The sequence below is a fragment of the Crinia signifera genome, chromosome 3 (assembly GCF_055691185.1).
Source record: "Crinia signifera chromosome 3, ASM5569118v1, whole genome shotgun sequence".
Classification (NCBI taxonomy): Eukaryota; Metazoa; Chordata; class Amphibia; order Anura; family Myobatrachidae; genus Crinia; species Crinia signifera.
This window is the reverse complement of record NC_139219.1, coordinates 77902036-77913894: the sequence shown is the minus strand read 5'-3', so window position 1 is coordinate 77913894 and position 11859 is coordinate 77902036. Positions and strand designations below refer to the sequence as shown.

Sequence of the window (11859 nt, the reverse complement as noted above, 5' to 3'; positions counted from 1 at the left end):
CCCTCGCGGGGCTCGCTTCGCTCGCCACGCTTCGGGCTCGGTGGCTCGCTACGCTCGCCACAGGTTTATATCCAACTCCATGCCCACTTGGATAGTAGGGGTATGAAAAGGACCCCTTTTTCCATAGGAATCATTTTAACATTGATTCCTATGGAAAAATCGGGTCATCGCATCCGATGGTCGCATGCGATGCGATGCGATGCGATATCGCATCGCATCTGATTGTATGCCTTAACTTAAGGCATACAATCAAAAAATCGGGCGTCCAGATAACTCACAAGTACCAAAAATATTAATGTATAGAAAAGGAATAACAAACAACGTGTAAGAATGTTTTTAATGTCTTTATGTAAAGAAAGAAAAAATCCCCAATAAATTCAATTGAAAAAAAAAAAAAAGATATGTACAAGTTATTTTACTGCAGCAAATGCAAAATGAAATTCAAATTATATAAAAGCACAGATTTGTACATTACAAGTAAGGTATTATATTTCAAAAGAATGATATAAAAAAATACTATGCAAACAGATGACAGAAAGTGCAGAAGTGGTGTACAACAAATAATAAATGAAAGCAAGGTGGGTTATACGTACCATCTCTTGCTCTGTACTGGGCTTGTTTCTCAATTTATGCATATCAAAAAGTAACACAGGAAAAAAAAAAAAATATATATATATATATATATATCGTTCTATAATGGAAAATGTAATCCAATTACCATTTAAAGGTTTAAGCTGGCATCTATTATAGTTATAGCATTAATGCGAGTAATACAGCCAAGTGGTAGGGATGGTCATCAGTAGAGACAGTATTATATGCATTTGCATATTTTATCCATTCTCACTAATCTAGTAATGGTGCATATTTTTCAGTTTTTCCCCTTCCCACCCGCAAATCAGGGCACTGCTTTGCCCTGCTGCTGCTGGCCAGGTAGTGGTAGAGTGTGCAGGCCGGGCCAATATGTGCTCAGTGTGGGGGATCTTGGATGTACGCTACATCTGACACTGCTCTAGGCTGCCAATCCATTTTAATAAAAGTCAGTTGGGGGCGGATGCCATCAGGAAACTCCTATTAAAAAGCTGGAAACTCAAGGCTTGGCGTTGACTGAATCTATTCAGTTAATGAATAAAATCGGCCAAATTAACTCCACATTGCCAGAGGTATTCCTGTGTAAACTTAAAGAAAAATTGGAAAACATTTTGAACAAAAACCCTGGCTTTGAACCTTTGTGTCAAATTGATAGATTTATTAATGGGACAGGTAAACTTTAGCCAGAAACAATAAGTGCCAACACAGCACCCAAATTCAGATACTACCCAGTTACCTCAGTGGATGTGGAACGGTCCTTTTACACTTATAAAAATATTTTGAGTGATCGAAGAAGACACAATCTTACTACCGAACATTGGGAACAGTACCTGATTGTTTCTGTTTTCAAGAGCAACAAAATGTTAAATGATAGTTATTTATCAATATTTTATTCTACTGCTTACAAATTGTATGCTGATTTTTAAATAAATAAGTTACAAATGACTTTTTTATTATTAAATGTAGCATATTTTAACACTTTTCATGCATATTTTAAGTATTGTTCAAGCATATTTACATGCATATTTCAAGCTTTTTGCATTGCATATAATCATGTCTCTAGTCATCAGTGTGTCACCCATCGATGGGAGGCAAAAGGATGAACAATCGATGGCATGACCATATGGTTGCAAACCATCAGAGATTTAAGCATGTGCATTGGAGAGTCTGAAAACCAAGCTGGCTCTGTACAGTGTCAGTGAGTACTGTTCAGTGAGCAGAGAGGGACTGGGAGCAGTATGCAAGCTGGTTGCATCAGTTTTACTTTTCCTTGTAACACTTTTATGTAAGATGGTTTTGCCTATGCTACCCCCCCCCCCCCCTCTCCACCACCTCAGTATGACTTTCTGAGGTTGCCCAGACTCTTATCTAGGAAGAGAGAGGATGTGGGGGGCAGGACAGTGTCAGCAGGACAGGCCAACCGCACCCATCTTGTCACACACCGACTGCTACCAGCCAAGCTTTAACTAGTGTGCAAGCTGAAACGCAAGCTAAAAAAGTAAGCCATCATGATCATACCTGCTAAATAGCAATTCTTCTATGCCGATCCATTTCACAGATTGGCGGACTCTGATTATCATCAATTTCTTGGGAGATCAGCAAAATTCAGCATGTTAATAATCCCTAACCCGACAATTCAGATTATTTTAGGGTCGGAAGTGGCAAATTGAGACTGTCCGACATGTTTGTGTTTGCGGATTACGAATCATTGGAAGATGGGATAGTTAAAACAAAAGATGACTGATGTATTGGCCTCTTAACTATTATTACTATGTTTCATATGTTGGTATTAGATCATACTAACAGAGATACTATCTGATAGATGTGCCTCAACTGAACATATGACTTTAGTGTCTATAGCACCGTGTATGGAATGCTGGAGGCATGGTGGAAGGAATTTATTCTCTTGGTGATTATAAAAAGAAAACGGAATTAACATTAACTACATTATGTCAAAAAAATCAAAAAGGAACCATGATATCGGACTGCAAAACAGATTCAATAGAGTGTGCCTCATTTATGAAAATAATCCTTCAGTTATAGACCTAAACATAAATGGTCATGTACAATATTCTATTTTTTACTGTTTAGGTCAGGAGACCCATCCTGATTCTATATACAATTTTACACTCAGCATTTCTCTCGGATTAGTGCTCAACAAAATATTTCTGTAACATAAAATTATCTGGATTTATCAGTAGATCTGGAACCCTTGGATTATCCACTAAGAATATAAGAAGCTAAGTGGGAAGCATATAAATCATTGAAAAGCATCAGGTTCCTCCATGTTGTTCTCTACCACACCCTGACATCATACAGTTGGATGTCTCCATTAACGGAAATCTCATTAATGTTGGCTAAGTCTTTGAATCGGTGCTTATACTCTAGAAGATGCTGTCCGTTTATGGCAACCTTGAACTGATCAGCTTCACAGTGTATGAGGAGCTACAAAGAAAAGAAACAGTAGGATTAAACAGTGTGAACAACCTCTCCGAACCTTGCACATTATTACCAGATTACAGAAAAGCAGAATACATTTATGCCCACTTTTAAAAATGTAAGGGGGGTATGCAATCTGCTGCAGCTATTTACGACGTGGGAAATAGCGGCAGCTCCCATGAACGACAGCATTGATGCGGGATCACGGCCGATAACGTACGTGGATTGTTGTTATCTGGGCCGCAGATCGACAATCCACGTCCGGTTTCGCAGCCACGCCCCCTTTGCGCCGATCGGCAGGCGGGACATTGAATCCCGTCTGTCGTTATGAGGTCGATCTGACCGCAAACGGGCCTGGATCACGGCTGTTGGCGGGGATCGACAGCTGTGATCCCACATTGAATACCCCCCTAAGTGTGCTAAAAATATGAAATCTTTTCGGTTATACAAAGTTAATGTGTATTTATACTGCTCAGTCCTTAATTATATATTTAAGACTAGCTGTTGTCCCTGCCACTGTCTGAATTTTTTTTCTCCACGCTCTTTACTCAGCACAGTGCACTCACCTCCCCCCTCTTTTTCTCATTCTCACTTTTCTCAGGCTTTCTCTCCTTCCTCAATTTCTTGATCACCCTCCTCCTTTACCCTTTTTTAATCTTTTACTCTCAAGCCCCATACATACTAGCTGACAGGGGCCGCGGCCAATATACTGTAGTTAGCTGCCGATATTGGTCAGTGACGTAATTGGGGCCCATTTAACCTGCAGGTCGCTTGGCTATATTGCCTAATTGACCTCCATGCTCAGAAGATATCAAACAGTGCGAGTATCTGGGGTGGTTCTCAAGATTCTTCGTAGTAAAAAAACCTTCGGGGGGGTTCAGGACTATTCTAGACTTAAGAAGGCTAAATACTTATGTCCACGTGAAGAAATTCAGGATGGAATCGATACGATCCATATTGCCGGACATAAAAAGAGGGGTGTTTTTAACCACCATCGATTTAAGAGACGCCTATTTACATGTCCCGATATTCATAGGGCATCAAAAGTTCCTCAGATTCCGTATAAAACAAATCACTTACCAGTTCACATCGCTGCCATTCGGCCTCTCAACCTCTCCAAGAACTTTCACAAAAATATTGGTTGTACTAGTGGCCAATCTCAGGATACAAGGTATATCAATTTGGCCGTATCTAGACGACCTTCTAATCGTGGCACAGACAGAAGAGATGGCAGTGGTACACACACAAATCGTGTTAAATTACCTCAAACAACACGGATGGCTGATCAACTGTCAGAAAAGTCAGCTAGAACTGGCACAGGAGGTAAAATACCTCGGAGTCATTCTGGATACAAGAAGAATGATAATAAAGTTAACAAAGGACAGGCGTCTGAAGCTGTTAGAGGAAGTAAAAAATCTGTTAAGAAAAAAGGCGGTGTATTCAGAAGAATGCATGCGAGTGTTGGGTCTTATGTCGGCAACTTTAGACACCGTGCAATGGGCCAGATTTCACATGAGAACACTGCAAAATTGTTTCTTAAGTCAGTGGGATGGAGACGCAAAAAAACAGAAAGCAGAGGATCTACCTATCAAAAGGGGCAGTCTCAGACCTGCTTTGATGGTCAAAGGTGCAGATCCTAACCAAGGGAAGGTCATTCCCAACCAGACCTCAAGTTATAATAACTACAGATGCCAGCGGAACAGGCTGGGGTGCTGTGTGCGAAGAAAAATCAGCACAGGGGGAATGGAACCGTGCAATGAGTCAGGAACATTCAAATGTGAGAGAGATGCGGGCAGTATTTACTGTATGGCATGTCAAGCATTTCAAGATTTACTATGGGACAAAGACCTGGTAATAAGATCAGACAACCAGTCAGTGGTTATGTATATAAACAAACAAGGAGGTACATGGTGCCAGAAGCTGATGGCAGAAGTGGCAATGGTCATAAAATGGGCAGAACTTCATGTCAGGAACTTGACGGCGGTGTTTGTTGCAGGGAAAGAAAACTTCAGGGCAGACGCTCTGAGCAGGTACAAATTAGCCCCAGGAGAATGGGAACTGTCGCCGGAAGTATTCGTACAGCTAACACGAAGATGGGGAGTACCAGAGCTGGACCTAATGGCGACAGCAAGCAATGCGAAGGTACCGATGTTTATCTCCAGGCATTGGGAACCGACAGCATGGCAGACAGACGCGCTGACGGCAAAATGGAATGTGGAACTAGCGTACGCGTTTCCTCCATTTCCAATTATTCACAGACATCTGAACAAGATAAAGAGAGAAACAGCCACGGTAATAGCGATATTACCGTACTGGCCAAGGAGACCATGGTTCGCCAAACTTGTAAAGATGGCACTAGACGGGCCATGAGTACTACCCAATCAAAGAGATTTAATCCAACAAGGTCGGTATTATCAGCATCAGCCACCCAGTTGGAGCCTGGCGGCCTGGTTACTGAAACCAGGAAGCTAAAAGTAAAAGGCTTTTCTCAGAAGGTAGTAGACACCCTACTAAAGGCAAGAAAGGTGTCGACATTGACTACTTATTATAGAATACGGAGTAAATATGTCTACTTTTGTAAGGAGAATAACAGAAATCCAAGGTTAATACCAACCATTCTCGACTTCTTACAACTGGGGCTGGAAAAAAGTTGGCGGCAAATTCACTGAAGGTGCAGATTTCGGCCATTGGGGCAATGCTGGACATTAAAATTGCAGATAACAAGTACATACAAAGATTCATACAGGCAATCAAAAAGATCAGACCAACATTTCATAATCCATTGGCCCCATGGAATCTCAACATGGTCCTAAACGTGTTGACGGAGGCACCGTTTGAACCAATAGAAGAAATATCGATCAGTTATCTTACTATTAATGTAGTCTTTCTTGTGGCTATCACATCGGCAAGGAGGGTATCCGAGCTCCAAGCGCTGTGGGTAGAAGAACCCTTCCTAAACTTCTTCGAAGATAAAGCGGTGCTGAGGACAAACCCTACCTTTTTGCCGAAGGTAGGTTCCAGCTTTCATCTCAACCAGGAAATAATACTGCCTTCGTTTTGTGCGAATCCCAAAAATTCTAAGGAAGAAAGGCTACACAACCTAGATGTGACTAGGGTTTTAAAAGCCTATAAAAGTAGAGTGGAATCCTTTAGGAAATCAAAAAGGCTATTCGTGCCAGATGGATTAAAATGTGTATAAGATTAGAAATTTGGAGACTCCAGTAGGGCTGATAGCCGTTTCTACCAGGGCCTTAGCAGCGTCCTGGGCAGAGAAAGAGTCGGCATCAATAGAAGAAGTGTGCAGAGCAGCGTGTTGGTCATCTGCACATACGTTTACCAGACATTACAGAGTGGACGTTAGGGCATCGCAGGATGCCAGTATGGAAAGAAAAATATTAAGTGCAGTAGTGCAATAGAAGGAATGTATACTGGAGAAGCTATATATACCACAGATGGAGATGGTGAAGTAACCGTATCCTTTTTTTGTTGTTGTATTATGTATCATGTGCCCACCCAGTGAAATAAACTGCTTGGGTATACCCAGAAGTATGCTGCCATGGGGAGGTACAGGAAAGTACAGATTATTACCTGTTAATAGGCTTTCCTCTACTCCACCATGGCAGCCATTTTCCCTAACCCGTGTGGTGTATTTAAGTGATGTATGAAGCTTTATAATTTAAGACACAGAGCCAAGGGGAGGAGGTCCTTATATAGGGGCAGTGTCTTTTTGTTCCTTTCCAGATATCTACCCAAGAGGGCGTAACCCAGAAGTATGCTGCCATGGTGGAGTAGAGGAAAGCCTATTAACAGGTAATAATCTGTACTTTCTGAATGATATATATTTCACTTTATCTTCTAGTGTGTAAGGGGCTTTACTTTCTTTCTCTTTAGAAAGGGGTGGGATGGGTGGAAACAATTGAATGTCACCTATGTCTCTTTTCCCATGCTCTCCTACCTCCCTTCTGTCTGCATCCCATTTCTCTTGTGCACTTGTATGTCACCTATGTCTCTTTTCCCATGCTCTCCTACCTCCCTTCTGTCTGCATCCCATTTCTCTTGTGCACTTGTTTATTTCTCTTCTTTTCCCCTCTCTCTCTTTTTCTCTTTAGACTTCAGTGTCCCTTTTTAACTGGCAAATCTTTAGTTCCTCCTGTGACATGTATGAACTAAATGCACACAATGCACAGATGAACTAAATGCACACAAGTGTGCATCTGGATTGTGTCTTTAAACTTCACAGGGGGACAGTATAATCATTTTGTACTTATATAAGGGGAGCGGGGGTGTAGAGGAAGGAAATGTGATAGCATAATTTTTATCAGCACTTGATTTTATTTTATAGATAATCCTTCCCATTATGGTGAGGATTGTAAATGTTTGCAAATATGCCACAATACACTCTGTTATGGGGCCCACACACGGTAAAATTTTGCTAGATCATCAGCAAGATCGCTCAGCCCACAGCAATGCACAGCGATGTGTCAGCGATGTGCGATCTATCAGGGCCAATGTTCTCCGATGAGAACACTGGCCCTGAACGGCGATCTAACTAGATTTATCCAGCATGCTGGGTCTTAACTGCGGGTGATAGCAACGTGTGGGACCATACACTGCTATGACTATGGCCCATACACACAGAGCAATTTAGGGGCATTTTTTTTATGAAATCACTGTGGTGGATCTATGCAATTTGCACATCCCCTCTGGATTCCATTATTGTGTGGGCCTCTTTTTCGTTGAGCCCATTACCTTATATTTCCGGAGAAAATCACGTTCTTTGGCTACTGTGGACCTTTGCTTATCTTGGTATCAATGAGAAACTCACTGTGGATACCTTTGATTCGGATTAACATAGCTGTATCAGTTGCTCCATTGCCCCTGATGAAGTCATGAACATGACAAAACGCGTTGGTCTTTCCATTCTGAACTGATCAACCCACCAGTGTTGTCTATCTATTTGTGAATATTTGCTTTGAACAATTATATCAATCCACCAGAGTTGTATATTTGAGATTGCTTGTATTCGTTACACCCGTAATAGGGTGACTTTTATGCTAATTTACAATTTTTATTGTCTTTGTATTCAATTAATTTATCTAAGTTGGTGTGTTACTCTAGCGCCCTCTGAAACCCCATTCCTTTTCATTTCTATTTCTCTTTCAATGGTCCTGGTGACACAGCTCAACATTGGGATGTAGAAGGGTCTGTAGGAGCCAGGCACCTATCCTAAAGCTTTTGGAGGGTAGGCTCCTCCCTTCTGCATCCCAGACTCCTCAGTTCGTGTTAGGTGCCCACTGGAGTGGGTGCTATTCTAAAGGGCTGCTGGAGCAGCCAAAGGATTAGAGTTAGTTAGGAGTTTTTTATTTTATTAACTTTTACACTAGCTAGGTAGGCACAGTGTGAGGACTCAGAGGATTCTCACTGAATCCTCACACTGACAGCGCAGCAGGAGCTGACAGAAGCGCGTCCTGTCAGCTCACTGTGCACAGGGGAGACGCTGTCTGGTCTCCCTGTGCAGCGCTTACAGCTTCTATTAAGAAGCTGCCTGGGCTCCGGAGCGCTCTGAAACCGGCTTCGCGCTAGGTGGGGATCATGGGGGACAGGTGCTCCGTGATGGCGGCGGCCATTTTCTGCGGAGCTTACACACTGAGCTCCTATATGAGAGGACAGCAGTGTGTTACAGGCATGTTCCATTGGTCCCCAGCAGAGGGGGAGACACTGGAACTTGGAGATCCTGCAGTGGGAGCGGCTGTCTGGGGGTGGTTGGCGCCAAAAGCCACGGACCCCGCATCAGCAGGGACTTGGTCTCTTCCCTCACTCTGTTTTGGCGCCATTCGGAACGCTTGCAGCGGAGCTGAGCTGGCTGACAGATCCTGGCAGAGTGATTGGATTTCCTGGGCATCGTTTTCCCCACTGTGAGCGCTTCAGACAGATAAGTGACTGAGTACATTGGCTCTGTATAAAACGCCTGTACATTTTGCGCTGTGACTGTGTTAATTTTACATCATGTCTGAGCAACAGTCTGTGGCTTTGGGGGAGGGAGCCCTTAATGCATTGAGCACCTGCAGTGTTTGTACTCTGAATTTTGTCCCTGAGCAGATGGCCAAGGGGGCTTGTGTATTACTTGTGCTGCTGTGAGACCCATGGGGAGTGAACCCCAGAGGGTAGAGCAATCGGAACCTGCGTGGGCCAGTGCCCTGGGCAGGTCTGTTAATGCCTTAGTGCAGGGGTTCCCAATCTTTTTTAAATCACGTCACCCTAGAGTATAAGAATTTTTTTTGCGGCACCCCTAGGCCAAATTTTTTTTAATTAGATTGGATTTATATGCGATTCTTAGGGTCAGTTATGTGGAAAAGGGCAGGAATTGCTTCTATTTGTACACATTTTATGATTGGCAGCCACCAGCACTGGTTTTGCTTATAAATAATTAACCATTAATAATTTGAGTTGGTCCTGGACTACCAACCTAGGGCACCCCTGCATGTGTCCTGAGGCACCCCAGGGAGCCACGGCGCACAGTTTGGGAACCACTGCCTTAGTGCAATTGCTGGACAGGCAGAGTGATGTGTTGGTAGCTTCCCCGAGACCTATGTCATCATCTCAGCAGTCCTCTGGCTCCTTGCCTCTGACCCAGGCAGATACTGGCTTCTTACAGGTCATGCAGGATACTGCTAAGGGGATCAGCAGGTTTAATGATTTGTTAGACAAATTTGATGGTGATACTGTGGGGACCCCTAAAAGGTCTTATTCAGTGCCATTGGTTGTTGCTGAAGAGGAGGGAGAGTACACAGACATCCCCTGGGATCAGGGTGACGACTCTGAGGATTCCTCGGCCTCAGGGGTGGAGGATTTGATTACTGCTGTTAAACAGGCTTTGAACTTGTCTGTGGAGGATAAAACTCCTGCAAAAGGTGTTTTTAAAAGGCAGCATAAGGAAACTGTTACCTTTCCTGCGGATGAAGGTTTACAGGATTTATTGGAAGGGGCTTGAAAAACGCCCGATAAAAGGCTGCAGATGCCTAAGAGATTTTTAAGTCTATACCCCATGCCTGAGGCTCATGCAGACCTCTGGGAAAAAGTTCTGGTGGTAGATGCTTCTGTGGCACGGCTTTCTAAAGCCACTGTGCTACCTGTCCAGGGGGGGCAGCCTTTAAGGACCCCGTAGACAAGAAGTTGGAAGGTAACTTCAAGGCAATATTTGAGGGGGTAGGCTACACTTTACGCCCTCTTATAGCATCAGCCTGGGTCTCTAAGGCCATGATTGTGTGGACCAATGACCTGTGTACAATTTTACATGCTGATCCATGTGTGTTGCTGCTTGCTGAAAAGCTTAAAGCAGCTGCGGAGTATGTGCTTGAGGCTGAGGAGGAAGCTCTCAAAATGGCTTCCAGAGTATCCACAGTGTCTGTCAATGCCAGGAGAGTGCTTTGGCTTAAAGCCTGGGAGGAGGATAATGAATCAAAAAAGGCCTTAGAGGCATTAGCTTTTAAAAGAAAATTGTTTGGTTCAGAGCTGGAAGAAATTATAAAGCAGGCCACGGGAGGCAAAAGTGCCTTCCTGCCGGCTCCTGCAGCTAAACAGGCCTCAAGGTGCGTCCTTTCGAGGACAGTCTTTTAGCGGAAAGTTTCAGTCCTCCAGGGGCAAGGCCCCAAAGTCAAAGTTCGGTTCCTTTCATAAGAAACCAAGCACCAAAGGTGAGGACAAGCTCTCCGCGTGACTACCTGGGTAATACCCCAGCGGTGGTCAAGGTGGGGGGGCGTCTGAGATGGTTCAGGGCTGCGTGGGCATTGTTGGACCGGGATTCCTGGGTGCTAGACATTGTATCCCAGGGTTACAGAATTCCCTTCAAAGGTCTTCCTCCGAGAAGATTCATTCCTACACCACTGCCAAAAGGAGTCGCGGCTCCGTGTTGCTCCTTTGGCGGCAGCTCTATCTCTCTTAGAGAAAGGGGTGGTTATCCCGGTCCCTCGAGCGGAGTGGAAGAAAGGCTTTTATTCCACTCTGTTTTTGGTGTCCAAGTCAGACGGTCTTTCAGACCAATCTTAAATCTAGTCCTTGAATCTCCATCTGTGGGTAGACCATTTCAAGATGGAATCTCTACGGTCTGTGCTGCTAAGCCTGGACCAGGGAAAATTTTTGGCGTCCATGGATGTCCAGGACGCATATCTTCATGTGCCAATCCATCCGGAACATCAGGCTCTCTTGAGGTTTGTGATAGGAGACCTGCATTTGCAATTCCAGGCGCTGCCCTTTGGTCTGGCCACAGCACCAAGGGTATTCACCAAAATAATGTCAGTAATGGCGGCGGCCCTCCGACTGAGGGGAGTTACTGTTATTCCGTATTTGGACGACCTGCTGTTCAAAGCAGAGTCGGTGGAAAAGTTGCAGAGTCACTTGGCAGAAGCCATCAGGTTTTTGCAGGCTCACAGTTGGCTTTTAAAAAAGTCTCAGTTGGTGCCGTCACAGAGACTCCAGTTCCTGGGAGTTGTCCTGGATAACCATCTACATCGGGTATTCCTACCAGAGACAAAGGCCAGGGTCCTGGCCTCCTTGGTGTGGGAGATCCTGGCGTCTCAGAGCCCATCGGTTTGGAGGTGTCTCAAACTGTTGGGGAAAATGGTGGCGACTTTCGAGACGCTACAGTTCACCAGGTTCCACTCTCGAGTGTTCCAGTGGAACATCCTGACATCTTGGTCAGGGAATACTCAGACCATGAAGTCAGAGCACATAGTGTTGTCTCCAGAGACACGGTCTTCCCTACATTGGTGGATGGAGGTGGATTCCCTTCAGTGAGGTCGGTCTCTGCAGTCCTGGGACTGGCTGGTAGTCTCT

The 11859-nt window shown here is 44.2% G+C and overlaps 1 protein-coding gene across 3 annotated transcripts in view; it reads right to left on the bottom strand.

Annotated features, from left to right (window-relative positions):
- Window positions 1–1519: 1519 nt before the first annotated feature.
- Window positions 1520–11859, bottom strand: part of LGALS8 (galectin 8) — a 42166-nt gene continuing 31826 nt past the window's right edge. For all 3 annotated transcript variants that reach the window (XM_083176090.1, XM_083176088.1, XM_083176089.1), the window contains one exon: window positions 1520–3033. In XM_083176090.1, coding sequence (XP_083032216.1) covers window positions 2884–3033 — 150 coding nt within the window. In that variant the 3' untranslated portion in view covers window positions 1520–2883. The remainder of the gene's footprint in view (window positions 3034–11859) is intronic.